This window comes from Vigna radiata, chromosome 3 (genome assembly GCF_000741045.1).
Source record: "Vigna radiata var. radiata cultivar VC1973A chromosome 3, Vradiata_ver6, whole genome shotgun sequence".
Taxonomy (NCBI): Eukaryota; Viridiplantae; Streptophyta; class Magnoliopsida; order Fabales; family Fabaceae; genus Vigna; species Vigna radiata.
Window position 1 is genome coordinate 7,455,261 of NC_028353.1, and position 19,670 is coordinate 7,474,930.

Genomic DNA, 19,670 nt, shown 5'->3' on the forward strand with positions numbered 1-19,670 from the left:
ATTTTTTTCTTGATATTTAACATGAAATAAAATGTGCCTCCATTTGATATTTTTTGTTGTGATATTTATTTTTTGTATAAAAAAATTGTTAATTATAAATGACTCCAGATTGAGATGAGACAAAAAAATCTCATAATGTTGAAAACGAGAGTGAACTTTTAATTTGGAAAATAAGAATTAGATAATCATATGCGCACTTGCCTTATTATCATTCCTACTTGACTCCATTCAAGTCAATTTGAAGTGATTCAACTAAGCTTGGACTAAAAGGGATAGACTCAACTTAATCTAAAATTCACTCAACTAAACTAAGTTTGAATCCGACATTATTTGTATGTGTGACCCTACTCATCGTATACATAACTCTATTAAACCCAAATTAAGAAGTCACTTTGAATTCAAATACGGAGATATATTAAAGGTTTAATAACCAATTTTGTCTCCAGTTTCGTTGACAAATATCAATTTAGTTACTCGTTTTATAAGTGTTTGAAATGGGTCATCATTTTCAAAATTGAGTCAAATTAGTCCCTTTTGTTAAACAGAAACAAATGGTCTTAAGGGTTTAATGATTTAGCATAAGAGATATTATTTGCCAAATCATCAAGTCCTTAAAGTTGTTTGTTTCTGTTTGACCGAAGGGACTAATTTGACTCAAAATTTTGAAAGTAAGAACCCATTTCAAACACTTTTAAAACGAGGGATTAAATTGATATTTATCAACGAAACTGGGGACAAAATTGGCTATTAAACCTATATTAAAAGATTAAGAAAACATATTATTTAAAAAGATTAAAATATGTAAAAAAATAGTAAAATGTATTATATTATTTTTATTTTATTGTATAGTTTTGATCTCTTTTCTCATTTTTTTAAATCAAAGTTACTTTAAAAATTTTTAGTTTTTATTTATTTAGAAAAATATTGACACGTAATCTATTCGAAAAAAAAAAAAAGTTGCTTTTATAATACACGTTACCTTTGTCTGTCATAGCTACTGATAATTGGAAAATATAACTGAAAAAGGAAAGACAAAAAGATGGCCCCGCATTTGTTACCTTGTAGCCAGCACAAGGAAGTCCAGGAACTAGCAGTTAATTAATTACTATATTTCGCCTACGCGTGATGCACAAAAAGGGAAGGGAAGTAAGGTGCTTCTCCTTCAAATGAGTTGTAAGCTTTCTACGTCTTCAACGTACTTTCAATTTTTTAGCTGTAATCACTCCCAATGGTTAGAAGCAATTAATAATTCATAATGCAAAATGCTACCAGAAATGGAAAACATTGCTTGGTCTGATTCATATCCCATGTAAGTTATTTAATGTGCTAGTATTTTACTAAGAAAAACTCCATCATTTTATAGTGCAAATTCCTGTGCATGGTGTTGCCATTGCTGCACCTTACTATAACAATTCATTGATACCTCTGGTTCTGAGAGGTGCATGAAGTAACAGAGAGACTGAGAGCGAAAAGTTGAAGTTGAAGTTTCATCACACAAGCATGTCCCTTGCATCTTCAACCCTCTCTTGTGCATTCCCTGTGAAACAAACCTCAGAGGAGACGTTTCTCTCAACTATGCTTCAATGGCTGGGATATATTTTCCTCACACCTTGTCCTCAAAGAGCTATATTGTCTTTCGTTGATGTCGTACTCCTCGTGTTTCTCTTCGTGTTTGCTGCCACCAAGCTCTGGAAAAGGTCCACCTTCAATGGTGGCTCCACTAACGACCTCAGCAGACCATTCATCAGAAAGAACAGACCCGTTTACTCAATAACTGTGCGGTTTAAGTTAACCATAACTGTAGTGGTTGTTTTGACTATACTCTACACGGTTGCTTCTGTTCTTACGTTTAGCAGTACCTCCATGGCGCCGTGGAAGCAGGTTGACGAGGTGTTTTGGTTAGTCCAAGCCATAACACAGGCTGTGCTTGCCTTCTTCATCATCCACGAGAAAAGGATTCAGGTCGTTGCACACCCTCTTTCCGTTCGAGTTTATTGGATTGTATCTTTCTTTGTCATTTCTTTATTCACTGTTTCTGCGGTTATACGTTTGGTCTCGGTGGACGTGGATGAAGCCTTCGGCTTCGGGGTGGATGAGGTGGTCTCTTTCATTTCGTTCCCGCTGTCGTTATTTCTTCTTTTTGTGGCGCTTAAAGGATCCACCGGCATTGTTTTGGCTACAGAAGAAACACGACCACTTGTGGATGGAAAAACTAAGTTGCATGATGGTACTGAGAGAAAATCCGAGGTTACTGGTTTTGCTTCAGCTTCTCTATTATCCAAGGCTTTTTGGATTTGGATAAACCCCTTACTGAGTAAAGGGTACAAGTCCGTGCTGAAGATTGATGATATTCCAACGCTTTCTCCGGAGCATAGAGCTGAGAAAATGTCATCCATTTTTGAATCTAAATGGCGTATTTCAAACGAGACATCAAAGCATCCTGTTAGAATGACTTTGCTTCGGTGCTTTTGGAAGGAGTTAGCCTTAAATGCCGTGCTTGCAATCATTAGGCTCTGTGTCATGTTTGTGGGGCCGATTCTGATACAAAGTTTTGTGGATTTCACATCAGGGAAGAGAAACTCTGAATATGAAGGATACTACCTCGTGTTGATTCTTTTCGTTGCTAAGTTCATCGAAGTCATGGCTACTCATCATTTCAACTTCCAAGCTCAAAAGCTTGGGATGCTTATACGCTCCACTCTTATCTCCACTTTGTATAGAAAGGGGTTAAAGCTATCATTCTCTTCTCGGAAGGAACATGGAGTTGGGACAGTTGTGAATTACATGGCAGTGGATACCCAGCAACTCTCTGACATGATGCTCCAGTTACACGCTGTGTGGATGATGCCACTCCAAGTTGGTATTGCCTTGGTTCTGCTTTACAATTGTTTAGGTGCATCAGTTATAGGCGCGTTTCTTGCTCTGCTCGGTGTTTTTGTCTATTCTGTGATGGGCACCCAAAGAAACAACAAGTTCCAACAAAATCTGATGGTGAGCCGGGACTCCAAAATGAAAGCTGTGAATGAGATGCTTAGCTACATGCGTGTGATCAAGTATCAGGCCTGGGAGGAACATTTCAATCAGAGAATTTTGGGTTTCCGTGAAACAGAGTATGGGTGGCTCTCCAAGCTGCTGTTCTCAATTTGTGGCACCATTGTTGTGTTGTGGAGCACACCGTTTTTGGCGTCAACTCTTACATTTGGAACGGCTATTTTGTTGGGAGTTCAACTTGATGCAGGCACAGTGTTCACTGCAACAGCTGTGTTCAGGTTATTGCAGGAGCCTATTAGGACATTCCCACAGTCTATGATATCTCTTTCACAAGCAAGGATATCACTGGAGAGGTTAGACAAGTTCATGTTGAGCGGAGAATTGTCGAATGATTCAGTTGAGAGAGAGGAAGGATGTGGTGGACAGACAGCCGTGGAAATCATACATGGAACTTTTAGTTGGGATGATGATAACACTCAGCAGGACTTGAAAAATATCAATTTGAATATTAGAAAGGGTGAGCTTACAGCAATTGTTGGGACCGTAGGGTCAGGAAAGTCGTCCCTTCTTGCATCAATTCTTGGAGAGATGCACAAGATTTCTGGAAAGGTATGATTTCTAGTTCAAAATTTAGAACTTTTTTAAGGATGTTTACAGTTGAGTCTGATTATGCAATAATATATTTCTGTGGAAGGTTCGGGTTTGTGGGAGTGTTGCTTATGTTGCACAGACATGTTGGATTCAAAATGGGACCATTGAAGAAAACATTCTCTTCGGTTTACCTATGGACAGACAGAGGTACGATGAAGTTATCAGGGCGTGTTGTTTGGAGAAAGATTTGGAAATGATGGATTATGGGGATCAGACAGAAATTGGAGAACGTGGTATCAACCTAAGCGGAGGCCAGAAGCAGCGTATACAACTTGCCAGGGCTGTGTATCAAGACTGTGATGTATATCTTCTTGATGATGTCTTCAGTGCTGTTGATGCTCATACAGGTTCTGAAATATTTAAGGTGACTATTCCGAACATTAGAGTCCTACTCTGGATTACGTTTAGTGTAAATGTACCTATTTACTCATTGCTAAATTGTATCAGGTTCAGGCATGTGCGAGTTTGTTGCTTTAACAATTTAACTAGTATTCATTGAATTGTTACATTAAGAAATTCTACACATTCCAGTTTGATATTGGTCAAACATTGGAGAGGGTTAAACTCAAAACTTTGTCTAGATTCTAACCCCTAAGCTTTTAGTGATATCCTACGAATTATCAAACAACTCTTCATTTCTACCTAAATATTCTTCCTTAGTTTAGGTGCAAAATCTATGATTTTTAATGTTAGTGGAATGGCTTCAATACAGGAATGCGTGAGGGGAGCTCTAAGAGGCAAGACCACTATTCTTGTAACACATCAAGTAGATTTCTTACGTAATGTGGATCGTATATTAGTAAGTTTCTTTTCTCACGCTGTTATGCTTCTTCATTTGTTCTATTCTTCGGATTGATTTGGGAAGTAATTCAAATACCTTTGTATCTGCTTGATAAAGGTGACGAGGGACGGTAAGATAGTTCAATCAGGGAAATATGATGATCTATTAGAGTCTGGAATGGATTTTAAAGCTCTCGTCGTTGCGCATGAGAGTTCCATGGAATTAGTGGAGTACTGTATGGTCATGCCAGGTGAAAATTTGAACAAACCAACGATAGCTCTAGAGGCAGCTTCAATTAACAGGGGAACCAATGGTGAAAACAATTCTATTGATAAGCCCAAGTGTGGCAAGAAAAGTTCTAAACTCGTCCAAGAAGAGGAGAGAGCAACTGGAAAAGTGAGCTTACGTATGTATAAACTCTATTGCACTGAGGCGTTTGGGTGGTTGGGCATTACAACAGTATTGGTCCTGTCTTTGTTATGGCAAGCGTCTTTGATGGCAAGTGATTATTGGTTGGCATATGAAACCTCAGAAGAACGTGCTAAATTGTTTAACCCTTCTCTGTTCATCTACGTCTATGCAATTATTGCAGTTGTTTCCAGTGTTTTGTTAGTAGCCAGATCCTACTTCTTTACTCTCATGGGGCTAAGGACAGCACAATTATTCTTCACACAAATTCTTCATAGCATCTTGCATGCGCCCATGTCTTTCTTTGACACCACGCCATCTGGAAGAATTCTAAGTAGGGTAAGAACTTAGTGCCAAGTATGCCGTGAGGAACATCTTCATCAATATAAACTTTTACATTTCATATGTTAATCACACTCTTATGATGACTTATTTTTCTTTTTTTTAACTTCTGCAGGCATCCACTGATCAAGCCAATGTTGATGGCCTTCTACCCTTATACATGGGAGCTATTATAATCATGCACTTATCTTTGCTCGGCATCTTCATCATAACCTGTCAAAATTCTTGGCCAACTGTGATTTTGATAATTCCTCTTGTTTGGTTAAATATGTGGTACCGGGTATGATTTTTATTACCCTAATGCTCTAATGCTTTGCCTTTATTTGGTTGCAAATGTGTAAAACTGAAAATACATTCCATCTTGTAATATGAATTTGTGGATTTTTACTATAGCTTCCACCGTGTTAAAGCCATTTACAGAGTTTTCTGTTCATTGTCAATGGAAATTCGAATGGCTGTGTTTGATAATGTGCAGAAAAATAAACGATTCCTGTGTTTGGAATTGAATTTATCTTGTGTACTTTATGTAAACGATTCATGCGTTTTCAGGGTTACTATCTTGCATCATCTCGGGAATTTACTCGCATGGATTCAATTACCAAAGCCCCAGTTATTCATCACTTCTCCGAAAGCATTGCAGGGGTCATGACAATCCGTTCATTCAGAAAGCAAAAGATATTCTGTGATGAAAATCTGAAACGGGTGAATGCTAATTTGAGAATAGATTTCCACAACTATAGTTGTAATGAGTGGTTGGGATTCCGCTTAGAATTGATTGGAAGCTTTGCCTTTTGCATTTCTGCCATGTTCATGATCATCTTACCCAGCAGTATCATAAAGCCAGGTAAATTGACACCAAAGAAACTCTCAAACTTCGGTGCCTATTGTCTATTTATGTTAATTTTACTCTCTGATCACAATAATACTTCTTTAAATTGCGTATTTCTTACGATTGTGTCTATTTTCTGCATACACATCAGATTAAATTATAGTACCTCGTAGTCTTGCATTGCATCTTATACTATATATGTCAACCAAAATTTTATTATGAACTGATTGGGTTGTTCTTCTTGAGGTAGAAAATGTCGGTTTATCTCTCTCTTATGGGTTGTCCTTAAACACTGTTTTGTTCTGGGCTGTATACATGAGTTGTTTCATCGAAAACAAGATGGTGTCTGTCGAGAGGATAAAGCAGTTTACAGATATTCCATCGGAACCAGCATGGAATATCAAGGATCACCTACCTCCTTCAAATTGGCCCGGTCAAGGAAATGTGGATATCAGAGACTTAAAGGTAACTTGAGTAAGAAGAAATTGATTGTTTCACATATGAAAGCACATCTTTTGAAAAATAATTCATTGATTTCTCTAACCTGAGCATTGTTTCTAATTTTGAGCTTTCCATTACTAATTTGCATTGTGCAACACTATCATGATGACTCGAGCTTCTGGTGAACAGGTCAGATATCGTCCAAATACTCCTCTTGTGCTCAAAGGCATTACTTTAAGCATTGCTGGGGGTGAAAAAGTTGGTGTTGTGGGTCGAACTGGGAGTGGAAAGTCAACTTTAATTCAAGTATTATTTAGGCTGGTTGAACCTTCGGGAGGGAAAATAGTGGTTGATGGTATTGACATATCCATCTTGGGACTTCACGATCTTAGATCACGGTTTGGCATAATTCCTCAGGAGCCTGTGCTTTTTGAAGGAACAGTCAGAAGCAACATTGATCCAATTGGACAATATACAGATGAAGAAATATGGAAGGTAAGTAGCGAACCAATTGAAATCTGTAAACTTTTCGGATGAAGATTTTGAATCCATGAGTCTAATAACTGTGTTGTGGTAGAGCTTGGAGCGTTGTCAGCTAAAAGATGTTGTTGCAGCTAAGCCTGAAAAACTTGACTCTTCAGGTAGAGAGAGATTTTCCTGATTGATTTGGGTTGTTTAGTTTTCTTCATTTTTGTACTAATGAGAAAGATGTGTTTGAACAATGAAGTGGTGGAAAACGGAGAGAACTGGAGTGTGGGGCAAAGACAGTTGCTTTGTCTAGGGCGAGTTATACTTAAGAAAAGCCGACTTTTGTTTATGGATGAGGCAACAGCTTCTGTTGATTCTCAAACTGATAGTGTTATTCAAAAGATCATAAGAGAGGATTTTGCAGCATGCACCATCATCAGCATTGCTCACAGAATACCCACAGTCATGGACTGTAACAGAGTTTTAGTTGTAGACGCAGGTATATCTATATCTATATATTCTAATTCTCTCTTTGCATTGCATTGGATTGCTCACTGCATGGTCCTTGTGCTTTTTCCATATAGTAGCCTTGATTTGTTGTTGTTGTGTTTGTATTAGGGCGAGCGAAAGAATTTGATAAGCCCTCCAATTTGCTTCAGAGAGAATCTCTGTTTGGGGCATTAGTTCAGGAATATGCCAACCGATCCAGTGGACTATAAGAAGTTAAGAATCTCTGGTGCTTCTTCTTTGCATGGCTGCCTCCAGCAGCCATATATCAGTGACAAATAAAACATGGTTTTCCTCTTATTTTGTTCGATCTAGGATTATCCATGCATAGGAAATGATCATGACAAAGAATGTAAGAAAATTGATGTGTGGAGTGGGTTCACTATTCCAATAATGTTATATATTTTTTATGAAGGATATATGGATCACCTTTACTTCTGAGCACACAAAAACACTTATCATTTCTTAATGTCATTTTTTGTTTCATCTCATCAAATCACCTATAATCAGGGTTGTCCATAGTTTATAGGATAGAAGAAAAAATCATTCTGAACTAAACCAAACTATATAACTTAAGACAGATGAAATAAACCAGTCATTGCTAAACTGTTTTTAAGTTTAGTTAATCATTTTTCTATTAAAAAAATAATGAATTATTTTAGTTGTAAAACTATGTTTTCTTTAAACTAATACAAAACTGATATTAATATATTATAATAACTAAATGATTTATTTTCTTACCAAAACTATTTTAGTTATTGAACTATAATTTTTTTGTTGAAGCAAAATATTATTAAGCATGAAATTAATATTTCAATAAATATTTTGTTTCTAACATACTAGATGCTGAAAATTAACAATAAAATAAAAAAGTAAGAGATAACAAAGATAAAGTGTTTGGATCAATAGTGTATTGAAAGCTAATGAAAAACTTAACTGAAAAATAAAAAAGTAAATGGGTATATATATATATATATATATAATAGACAAAAATATCCTCATTTATCATGAATTCTAAGTTTTAAGATTTAAATAATTTTCATTCTCAAAACTAAAAAAAAAAAAAAAACCCAAACCCTTACTCACCTCCCTCATTCCTCTCAACCCTTTCCCTTTCATCTCTCTCTCCCTCTAACATTTTCTCTCTCATCCCTAACTGAAAAAAAAATCAGAAACCCTTTGTCATCAGAGATATTTTCTCTCTCATTTCAACATTTTCTCTGTCATCACTCCACCATTTTTTCTCTCATCTCAACCTAATTGAAGATGGTGGTGGTAATTTGAATCAGAGATATTTTTTAAAAATTGAAAAAGTTTACTCTTTTATAATCATTTTATATTTATTAATGTGTGTAAAATGAATATAAACTTTGTCACTTTANNTTACTNTTNCCAAATCTCAAAGGTAAAAAATGATTTTACTGTTTTTTTTATCTTGCATAGTGGTTAAAGTTTATTCTAAACGCTTGTAGAAGTTGATTCACTTATAAAAAAGGACATAAGAAAATTAAAGAAATAGGTATAGAAGAGCTCCTAGGAGTACAATTCTTTCAATTATAGGTTGTAATCTTACATCATGTATCTCATACCAATAGAGAAAGGAAAAAGAAACACTTTGTGTAAAGGGAGAAGGACAATAGAGAGAAATATCTTGTTCTTTAAAAATATATAATGAAATGTGGTGTAGATGTGTAAATAATATATGAAAATTTAATTGATTTATGAAGGTTTTATTTACATGATTTAATTTAAAAATGAAATTTAATAATAATAAGAAGGGAAAATATGTAACACATCCTCCAAATGAACGAACAGAGCAAGAGCAACAAATTACGATGTCACGGGTTGTTGTGTGTGGCTGAGGGAGAGTATGGAAATGAGAGAGAAACAAATTGGATAAGTGAGGAAAGTGGATTAGGGTTAAGCAAGAGTTTCTGATTTTTTTTTTCAATTGGAGCAATAGAGATGACAGATTAAATGTTGGAGTGAGAAAGATGAAACATAAATGAAAAGAAAGGATTGAGAGGAATGAGGAATGCGAGTAAGGGTTTGAGTTTTTTTTTTTAGTTTTGAGAATGAAAATTATTGAAATATCTTTGACCTTGAAACTTAGAATCCATGATAAATGAGGGTATTTTTGTCTATTATAATCCGGTACACATTGTTAAAACGTATCAACTGAAAATCAGGCGTACGCATGTTAACACACCCATATATATATATATATATATATATATATAATTTAGATTAAGACGTCATTAATTTTACATTATAAGAATGATTAATATTTACTTTATATCAATTGAGATTTTTTTATTGTTATTTATAAGAGTTTTTTAAAATAATTGTTTTTTATTACCCTAAATTAGTAATATTTTCTCAATCTCGAAAAGATTATTTTTTTAATTGTATAAACTTTTAATCCACATTAGCTAGTATTGTTTTTGTGCCAACCTCAACTAGAAAAAGTAATCTTCCAGCATTAATTAAAAAGTAAAATAATAAAAATAATAGTCAACAACTAAAATCCATGTCGGCCAGAATAGTTAGTGAAATCATAACTTCCACTAAAATTAACTAAAAAAATTCGTTGACGAATTTTTTAAATTATTAACAATTTTTTTATATTTAAATATCTTTGATCATTGAAATATTCTATCCTAATAAAAAAGGTAAAATTCAGTAAATTTGATTTGTCTCGTTGAAACAAAATATATAAAAGAACAAATAATTTAAAATGAGATGAATTCAAAATTTAATATTCTTAATATCTAGAAGATGATGAAATTCCAATGTAGAGGTGTTTATCTTTAAGAAGATCCACAATATTTTTCCATCAAGAGCAATATGCTAAAAATATAAAGGTTGATGAAATGAATAGACTTTCTATATCCATTTTCAAAGTCAGATAAATACATACAATATAGGCAAGAAGTAAAAACATTGCCACCACCACCATGCATAACATAACAATCAAACATGCATACTTTAATTTCAGACTAAAACTACAAACCTTATACTCTACAAAAGAAGTTAGGAAAATTGCATGTTCAACTTAGACACCCATGAATGCCCTACACTGTGAATCCCAGTGTTCCTTTATTTGCTTAATCCTCTCCACCCTCTCTGTCTCAAGCCTCTGCTCCCAGTATTCCTGACAGCTGTTAAAGGATTCAAATCAGTGATGTTTGTTTAAGGATTTTCCGGAAACAACATGATATAAAAACATGTTCTAATAACACCCATCTTTCTTTACCAGTTACTTCCCCTGGTTTTATGCCCCCAAATAATGGGATATGTAGGATTTACCTTCTGCCTAACAGAATATTCAGTTCTTCCAAGTGCACAGCACCTTCATATACAGAGTCCTGCGATAAACAATAGTAGAACNGAGTGTAAGTAGTCAAGAATAGACATAAAATGACTTTGGTACCCAATTCCTAAGAGCCATATAGTTGTTCAGCACTAAGGTAATTTGAGTTTAGTTTAGCCTATTGGAAGATCTGAATATTAGACTGTAAAACTGGTTTTAGTGCTTGAACTCTAGCAAGTTTCACATAAAATATGCTGTTCAAAGTTAACATCAAATGAAGCTTTATAGCTTGATCCAGATTTCATCATAAGTTATTCACATGATTTATAGACATCTTTTTGAGTGAAGTTATGGAATCAATTAAAATGAAAATTTTCCCTTCCCGTTACAGTAATGAAATTGTAGGAGCTTACCTCACGGCATAGAGGACATTTCTTTTTGGAATCTGCAGACTTAAGTCCGTTAACAATAGATACTGATGCAGCCGAGCAAGCACAGATATAGCAGAATATGTGGCCACAAGTCAGAGAAACTGGATCAAACACTGTGTCCTGTAACAAGAGCCAATTGGAAACATATTGTTTCACTTGGAGAAATCTAAACTGAATTGTCAATTTACTCCATCTCTTTCTGATGTTGCTCGGGAAAGTGAAAATCACTGATATATGTGAGATAAATGAAACCATAAACAAATAAAATAGTTGAAGGATAAGCATTCAGTGTTTTGGAAGCAACAGAATTTGACTTTCAATTTAAAAATCCAATTTATGATATTTAACTTTACTAGACCTTTCTTGCATGCGTACAAAAGTAATATTCAAATACATAACAAATGATAGATTAAATTTGAAGCAAACTCATCCAATGACTGATAATGAGAAACTTACCAAGCATATAGAACAAGTCAAGTCAACATCCAATTTGATAGAATCAAAGAGCTCGCAAATAAGGGAGGGCTTCCCATCCTTAATTGTGAGAGAACATCCATCGAACAAAGCATGTGCCTTCCTTGACTTGACCTTAGTTTCCCTTAAATTGATGTCGAAGGCCATAAGCTCACAAAGCCAGGGACTCTGAAGAATCTCCTTGTGCATACTCTGGACCTGCGACTTGAATAATTGCCCTTGCTTCGAATAATGAATCTGCAGTGACAGTAGTAGAAGAAAGAACACACAACAAACACTCATAAATTTTCACCAAAATGACATAAACTAACCTTTACCAATCTACCAAACAAAACCGATATTTACAAAATCAAATTAGATTACTTAATTTTGAAATTTATATTCAATCAGAATCAGACCTTTAGTTCCCTTGATTTACTAACTCCCCAATTCTGATAGGAACAGAACTACTCCAGCTCCAAAACCCCAAAAGCACCTAATAAACTATATCTATGTTTTGTCCTTGTTAAAACTTGTCAGGGGGAAGCAGAAAATATAAGCATACCTTATCATATTTCTTGAGTATTTTTCTAATTGCAATGGCATTTACGAGTGCATACGTGACAAGATCTTTGCCTTCTTCAACCAGAGCAGTATGGTCTCCTTGCAATCTGCCTTTGATCCAGAAAAAGTACTTTCTGAAGCCAGAAGCCAGATGCAGCTCCAACAATTTCTGCGCACGCTGATTAAAACACCCCACTACATCTGACATTTCATTCAGAAGGGAAGGGAAGAAGGTTCCATCGCACACTGAATACTTATATCAAGTTAGCCACATGATAGATACAAGAAAATTAATACATCAAGCAATCAAAGTTAAAATATAACAATAACAGAAGGTTAAGGTTCCCTTTGGAATTGGTTAATAGAATAGAAAAACAGATAAAAGAGTCGTTTTTTTTTCCTCCCTCCATCGTTCCCCTCTATCTGCGGTTGATTGCACTCTGTAAAGGGTAAAAATCGAAACTTCGAAACATAAGGAAATAGGAAAAAAAAATTGATAACCTGGGCATTGGTCTGGGCAGGTTTTGGCGGCAAGGGTTGCATTAAGGAGTTTCTGAGATGGAGAGTTTTTCCTGCACCTCTTCAAGATTTTCTTGAGCTTCTTGAATCCTACGCCTGGAAGCTTCTTCTCCTGGCCTTGCATGTATTCCTGGTATTTTTTGCAGAACTTCATGTTTTTCAGTGAAGAACAAACGACAGCACAGAGAGAAAGAATGTGACTCTGTTTAAGGTTTAGGAAGTGTTAGGATCGAAATTTGGCTTTTGTTGCGGCATCTCTCTCCTCAATATATATCTGAACTGAACACTTCCCCTCGCAGTTTGACGTGTGAAAATTAATCTGAGAAAACAAACCCGCTGACTATCTCAGGGTGAAAAAGTCAAATATCAGATTACGATCTCCCAATTAATGCGTAATTATCATAAACCAAGCCTTAAAACGAGAGATTTAAGGACTCTAAAATATATATTTAATATATTTTAAAGTAGTTGGTTATTCTGCCAAAATCAAAACATGATAATGATGATGTTCAAACATGGCATGAACAGGAAATCTTTATGAAAAATCTTGCAACAAAAATGTAACCTTTCTACAAACACCTTCACACCACAAAAAAACTCTCCAACACCACTTTTACGTGATCAGAAAAAGGAAAAAGGATGACCTACGTTACACTTTTAGTGTGTAACAGCGAAAACCGTTTACGTTGCGTCTACGCTTCTTCTGCAATAGTTGTCAACTTTGCCTTAAACAGAAGTTCTATGACCTGTATCTTTTAATAAACACGATACTAGATTTTATGCACCGTTAATATTTCAATTATATATTTTCAATTTGTATTTTTAAAATACATTTAGAAAATTATTTAATTTTTATAATGTATTAACATAATAACATTAAAAATATGAAAAATAATTGATTAAAGGACTTTTATTATCAATAATAATAATAATAATAATAATAATAATAATAATAATAATAAGGCCAACATTTATAATAATAGTAAACTATAAAAATCATATTGACTACTATACATTTAATAGAACTATATCTGTAATAATCTTCTATAACAATTATTTGCCCATAATTATATCAATGTTGTTCTCGATTTAATTTTAATTAATATAGTCAATGTAATTATTTATTTCTCATAAAGTTTGTTTATCTTTTTGTAAGGAATAATAATATGTAGTTTATCTTTCTACTTATAAAATTTGAAATTTAAGTTTTTCTCTTGGAGACCATCCTTATACGACTAGATATATTAGTTAAAACATTTTTATTTAAAAAATAATTCTTAAATGAATTTAAAAAATACTGTTTAATGTTAGACAATGATAAAAATACAAAAATGATCTTTTAACATCATTTTTTTATATCATTTTGACATTGTACATGTGTCAAAATGTAGTTGGACAATTTCAAATTAAAAAAACTGAAACAATGATATATTTGAAAAAGAAAAATCAAAGTATTTTTTTAATTTAAAATTGTCCAACCACATTTTAATATATGTGCAGTATCAAAATGATGTAAAAAAAATAGTATTAAAATATCATTGTTCATAAAAATATGATTGACAGTTAACCCGCCCTATTCCATCTGCCTAGTTTGCCAAAGATGGATCCGAACAGGTTGCCTTGCTTGCTGATTTAAAATATTAACTTTACAATTATGTTATGTTATTTTAAGAAAGTACAGTATTATAATTAAAATTCTTAACACTTATAAATTATATTTTAATTATTGATTATAATATAATAATTTGAAATTTAAATGTAATTATTACAATTATTCAATTAGAATAGTTAACAAAATTAATTAAAAAATTAAAAAGTATTTCTATGATTAAATATATTTAAAAAATATTTATATAATTAATTATGTTTCTATGTATATAGAAAATTTTAAAACAAAATTTATAATCCATTACCAACTCAACCCCTCTTATCTTACACAGTTTTGGTTTCAATATAATTTTGCTTACGTGCTAGAGATTATTGGTTGTCATATTTTCATTTTAAAAAGTCTGTAATCTATAACTATAAAACGGTTTTTTTTTTTTCTTTCTAAACTGAGACATGTCCTGTTCAGATTTATTTTGTTGATAAGACGTATTTTTCTAAAACGGTTTTTTAAATTGTTAATATTATTTTTTAAAATAAATAAAGGTTGAGAAATTTATTTTGTTATCTTATTAAATTTGGGGATTTAAAAATTGTTATTTTCAATCTTCTAACTATTTTTTCATTTTTAAAAACAGCTATTTGTTAGTTATTTAAAATAAAATGAAAAATAAATCTTCTGCAATTACTGTTTGTATATTTATCGAAAGAATTTTCCCCCATTCATACTTCTTGAACTAAATTTGCCTTCTATTTACGATAACTTCTATAGTAATAAAAAGTAGAGATAATTTTTCTAAAGTAATTTAAATATAGAAGAAAATTTGAAATTTATATACATACAAATTCTACACTCGTGAGAATTTGGATTGGATGTTTGTTGGCAGTGAAATTCACTTATGTTTTTCCATCCACAGCACACAGAAAACAAAATGGACAATGGTTTTTGATTGAACACATAGATAGATCTCTATAATCTATTGATTATGATGATGATATCATATTAGGTATCAAATCATTCTTATTATGTTATTTTAAATGGATGGCTGTGGTTTTCAGAAGCCAAAATGGACAATAAATCATTGTCTTTTGACGATTTGAGGACAGTAAGTGGAAGGATCACTAATAAATGTTCACCACTATATTATCTATCCCATAGGAAAATATTACTTTCTAAAAATTAATTAACTACTCCTTAATTATATACTAATATAGTAATTGATGATTAAACACATAAATAAAATTATTACTTAATTCGATTGTATGTTTTGAAATTATTTTTTCTCCTTTATAACTTGAAATTTTCGGCTATATGATTTGCTAATGGTGATTATATGCAAGCACTTTGAGTTTTATAATAATTAGATGAATTTATATGAAGAATTCAAAACCTTTTATTTGTCACTTATTGATGGAATAATTGAACAACAGAGATAATATAGTTTAGTTGAATGGGTTATATAAAGTATCTTTGACAATGTATCAGTAATTCCAACTGCAACAACCCACTTTTGGAAAGTGACAATCGTTTTTTGAGTCAAATAGAAGCCATAGATTTAGTAGATTGTCCTTAAAATTAATTAATTGCCTCTCTCATTTGTTTCTGCCTGCTTCAATGTGAGACAATTTACTGGATTAAGTACATTTTTAGTTATAGGTCAAATTATAATTTTTATAAAATTCATCCATATACTTTAGTAATATATAAAAAATATATCATTTTTGCCAGTGAGTTTTAATCTTAAAATTGAATATCAGATACATAAAAAAAATGTTAGTTATGTTTGTTGTAATAAATTACAAAAACAGTAATATTTTTGCGTCTAAAATTTGGAATTTTGGAAGAAAAAAATATTTAAATTTAGATGAATTTACACTTAAATTTTGTGAATAATTTTTATTAAAATGCGTATTTTGTTGAGTTAAATAGATTTTGTTAAACAAGTTACTCTTGCAGCTAAATTAGAAGGTCATGAAAGATGGGCCTCTAATTCAATTCAGTCCAATTGATGGTTGGGTGCTACTCCCTGCACCTCTCCAAATGCTTCCTACACCTCCCCAAACAATTTTTAATTACAAAATCGCCCTTTTACACATGTTCCCTACACCTCCCCAACTATTTTTTAATTCCAAAAATAATATTTTTACTTTTATCATTTATCTTTTTTAATTTTTTCTTAAAATCCTATAATAATAATTACCTCTATTTTAATGATTCTGTTTTAATTTTATAGTTTTCAATCAATTTCAAATGCTATAAAAGTTAAGAAGTTCTCCCCTAAAAAATCATTAAAATGTATTAATAAGTTATTACAAAACCATGATAGATTAGAGAAGAAGCCATTGTGAATCAAAATTTCTAAAAAAAAAATCTCTTCAAAACATAAATGATATACATAATTTTATCATAAATAAAAATTCTTATTTCTAAAAAAAACTTAAAAACTACTTACATATTTTATTTAAACTTTTTCTAAAATACTAACTCATAAAGTCAAACCAAGACACTGTGATATAGTATCAGCGGTTATCAACTAATTAGCATATGAAAATTATCATAGCATTCATAAATGAAACTACCCATATCTTCCAATATTAAAAATTTTCAACACTAAATAATTAGAAACATTATTACTCATATATTTTTATATTTATTCTCACTTATACCTACTAACTCTTTAATTAAAAATAACATAAATACTTCTTTTTTACCCAAAAAATGTGAGTTATGGTGTACGTAGTGTTAAAATAACATTTAAACAAAAAACAATAGCTTTAGATGCTCTAGTCGAACCTTTCTTTTGTAAAGTGAACAAGAAACAATGATATTTACCTAACAGGAATATATATTTTTCTCTTGTATTATAACAAATTGAATTTACGAGACATACAAAGAATGGCTTTATCTTTATCTAACGAATATTTTAATCGATGTGTCCATTGATCTCTCCCGAAATTCCAGAATCCTTTCTTTTTTTCATTTATAATGAAAAGATTTGACACATACCTAATCCGTTAAGAAAGACATGTACCAAAAGTAGGTCCATAGGAAGAAAAACATGAAAAAAAAAAAGGTTGATAACAAAGAATATTTAGCAGAAACGTAGTAAAATTTAGATTTGTTATTATCCTCGGAAAATGGATGCTTGTTTCTTGGCAGGAATGATGGAGTTATGACCCATTCGGAGGAAAAGTTACGTGGTTGGTTTAGGTTAAAAGGGGTGGAGTACGCAGTTTGATTTACCTAGTACTGAACTCTAGAACGATGTAGAATAGAACAGCATCCGAATAGTACGATGCTGTTATCTTTTCGCCCACGAACTCGATTCAAATGTTCCTCTACTTCTACGCTTTTTTCCAATGTGAATAAATTCATACACATACCAGCGCACCGCCACATGCTTTACTGCAAACTGCAACTGCATTTCCATGGCAACCACTGAGTCCGAGAAGCAGGTGATTCTGATTGGAATCGACCAAAGTGATTTCAGCACCAACGCTCTCCTCTGGACTCTCGATCACTTGCTATCGCCAACCCTTAATCATAACTTCAAGCTCGTTCTTGTTTATGCCAGGCCTTCTGTCTCCGCTTCGGTTGGTTTTGTTGGCCCTGGTACCAGATTAACTCCAATGATCATCCTGTTCCTGCTCCTTTCAGATATAGTAACCATTATACGACTTTTAACTACATCGTAATGTTTTGCAGGAGCCTCTGAGGTTTTGCCTATTGTCGAAGCGGATTTGAGAAGAATAGCTGCCAAAGTCACTGAAAATGCCATAGATCTATGTCACAAGAAATCCGTATGATAAACAATTCTATGCTATCACTTTCTATTTCCAAACTTTGCTTATTTGTATATATGCATGCATATTGTTTGAAATATTGTAGCAAAGTTTAACCCATTTCTGTTTGCTGGTTTTTGTGTTCTTGGACTGCATCTCATGGTTCATTAGTTTCACTTAATGCTTCAATTATTTAATGAGTCATCAGTTTTAGTATACTATGATACAAATACATCTTTCCATCTCTGAAAGACACTCGATATATATTTTTTATTTTTGTTTTTTTATCACATCAGATATATTATAATTTTCTTTTCTCTTTTCTCTCTAAGTGCAGATGAACATGAAACATTTTCTTTAGTTTTATCAAATAGATTCCATGAGAGTTTAGTCTTCTTGTCGGATATAAAGAGGTAATGAAATGTAATAAAAAAAAAAAAGCAACTTAAAATTGCCTAATACTGCAGTGAAGATTTGCCTTTCTTATTACAGATAAGACAAGATGATGCTGTATTTTTCACTTCATTTTTTTTGTTGAAGAACGTGAAAATTGTATGGAAAATGATATTTTGACACTAATTTTTTGATACCATTTTGACATTGCATACGTGTCAAAATGTGGTTGGACAATTTCAAATTAAAAAAAAATTTTGGTTTTTCTCTTTCAAATATGTCCTTGCCTCAGCTTTTTTTAATTTGAAATCGTCCAACCAAATTCTGACACGTATGAGTGTCAAAAAATGGTGTCAAAATATCATTTTCCAAATTGTATATATTATGTGTGGGTGGGTATACCTTTGCAATTGTTATCTGATGGCTAAGTTAAACAGGTAAATGACGTATCAGTGGACGTGATGGAAGGTGATCCTAGGATTGTTCTTTGTGATGCTGTGGAAAAGCACCATGCTTCAATGTTGGTTGTGGGTAGTCATGGTTACGGGGCTCTAAAAAGGTACATTTTGATCCCAGATACTAGTATGACAATTTTTCCTTTTCTCTGAAATGTGTGAATGAGAGTAAGATATAATACAATATGCTAAATGGTGTTCGTTCTCAAATGAACCAATTTGCAAACAAAATGAGTGATGTATTTCTTACCAAATAGCAGACCTTAAATCCATGAGTGATGTATTTGTTTTTTTCCAGCAGAAGCCAGCTTGAAAATTTTGTCTTTTGTATTTGCTTTTTCACACATTAGTAGTGTAGAAGGTCACATGTGTTTACGCTTCAAAATATCTTTCTGATTGATTTTAACTTTGCAGGGCTGTTTTGGGCAGTGTAAGTGACTATTGTGCTCATCATGCACACTGCACTGTCATGATCGTGAAGAAGCCAAAGCACAAACACTGATATCTTTCTCTGCACAACAATCAAATACCCCTACATCAATTACCAAAAAGGGAAAATAAATGTTTGCAATTACAATAATATTTTTTCTTCATGAATAGCAGACTTTAAATTTGAGCTTTTAGGTTCATTTTACTTTTTAATTTTCATAGCTAGAACCGACAAATAATGTATGTAACACAATGCTTTTTCCTCTTCCCAGTGCTTGATTTATACTGTTCAAGAGCAGCTTGTTCA

The 19,670-nt window shown here is 32.7% G+C and overlaps 3 protein-coding genes across 3 annotated transcripts; 2 read left to right on the forward strand and 1 right to left on the reverse strand.

Moving 5' to 3' along the window:
* The first annotated feature begins 1,450 nt into the window (after nucleotides 1-1,450).
* LOC106756965 (ABC transporter C family member 4-like) lies at nucleotides 1,451-7,859 on the forward strand. Its single transcript, XM_014639556.2, has 11 exons — nucleotides 1,451-3,600; nucleotides 3,686-4,006; nucleotides 4,355-4,441; nucleotides 4,541-5,170; nucleotides 5,289-5,453; nucleotides 5,723-6,017; nucleotides 6,253-6,467; nucleotides 6,633-6,938; nucleotides 7,021-7,084; nucleotides 7,171-7,410; nucleotides 7,530-7,859. Exons 1-11 carry the CDS (start codon nucleotides 1,501-1,503, stop codon nucleotides 7,628-7,630), a joined length of 4,524 nt encoding a protein of 1,507 aa, XP_014495042.1. The 5' UTR covers nucleotides 1,451-1,500; the 3' UTR covers nucleotides 7,631-7,859.
* Nucleotides 7,860-10,200: 2,341 nt separating this feature from the next.
* LOC106757117 (E3 ubiquitin-protein ligase BAH1) lies at nucleotides 10,201-13,156 on the reverse strand. Its single transcript, XM_014639705.2, has 6 exons — nucleotides 12,681-13,156; nucleotides 12,181-12,425; nucleotides 11,619-11,873; nucleotides 11,145-11,282; nucleotides 10,728-10,786; nucleotides 10,201-10,579 (listed from the first exon to the last, which is right to left on the reverse strand). Exons 1-6 carry the CDS (start codon nucleotides 12,850-12,852, stop codon nucleotides 10,474-10,476), a joined length of 975 nt encoding a protein of 324 aa, XP_014495191.1. The 5' UTR covers nucleotides 12,853-13,156; the 3' UTR covers nucleotides 10,201-10,473.
* Nucleotides 13,157-17,524: 4,368 nt separating this feature from the next.
* On the forward strand, nucleotides 17,525-19,670 carry LOC106757266 (universal stress protein A-like protein). The gene is made up of 4 exons (XM_014639897.2): nucleotides 17,525-17,916; nucleotides 18,010-18,104; nucleotides 18,917-19,038; nucleotides 19,349-19,670. The coding sequence occupies exons 1-4, from the start codon at nucleotides 17,733-17,735 to the stop codon at nucleotides 19,434-19,436; spliced, it is 489 nt and encodes a 162-aa protein (XP_014495383.1). The 5' UTR covers nucleotides 17,525-17,732; the 3' UTR covers nucleotides 19,437-19,670.

Coding starts and splice junctions, on each gene's coding strand:
- LOC106756965 (XM_014639556.2), top strand. CDS start 1,501: ATGTCCCTTGCATCTTCAACCCTCTCTTGTGCATTCCCTGTGAAACAA. Junction 4,007..4,354: donor CAGGTTCTGAAATATTTAAG/GTGACTATTCCG, acceptor GCTTCAATACAG/GAATGCGTGAGGGGAGCTCT. Junction 6,939..7,020: donor CAGATGAAGAAATATGGAAG/GTAAGTAGCGAA, acceptor GTGTTGTGGTAG/AGCTTGGAGCGTTGTCAGCT.
- LOC106757266 (XM_014639897.2), top strand. CDS start 17,733: ATGGCAACCACTGAGTCCGAGAAGCAGGTGATTCTGATTGGAATCGAC. Junction 17,917..18,009: donor GGTTGGTTTTGTTGGCCCTG/GTACCAGATTAA, acceptor AATGTTTTGCAG/GAGCCTCTGAGGTTTTGCCT. Junction 19,039..19,348: donor GGTTACGGGGCTCTAAAAAG/GTACATTTTGAT, acceptor TTAACTTTGCAG/GGCTGTTTTGGGCAGTGTAA.
- LOC106757117 (XM_014639705.2), bottom strand. CDS start 12,852: ATGAAGTTCTGCAAAAAATACCAGGAATACATGCAAGGCCAGGAGAAG. Junction 11,874..12,180: donor TACTCAAGAAATATGATAAG/GTATGCTTATAT, acceptor CTGTCACTGCAG/ATTCATTATTCGAAGCAAGG. Junction 10,787..11,144: donor AATGTCCTCTATGCCGTGAG/GTAAGCTCCTAC, acceptor TGTTTATCGCAG/GACTCTGTATATGAAGGTGC.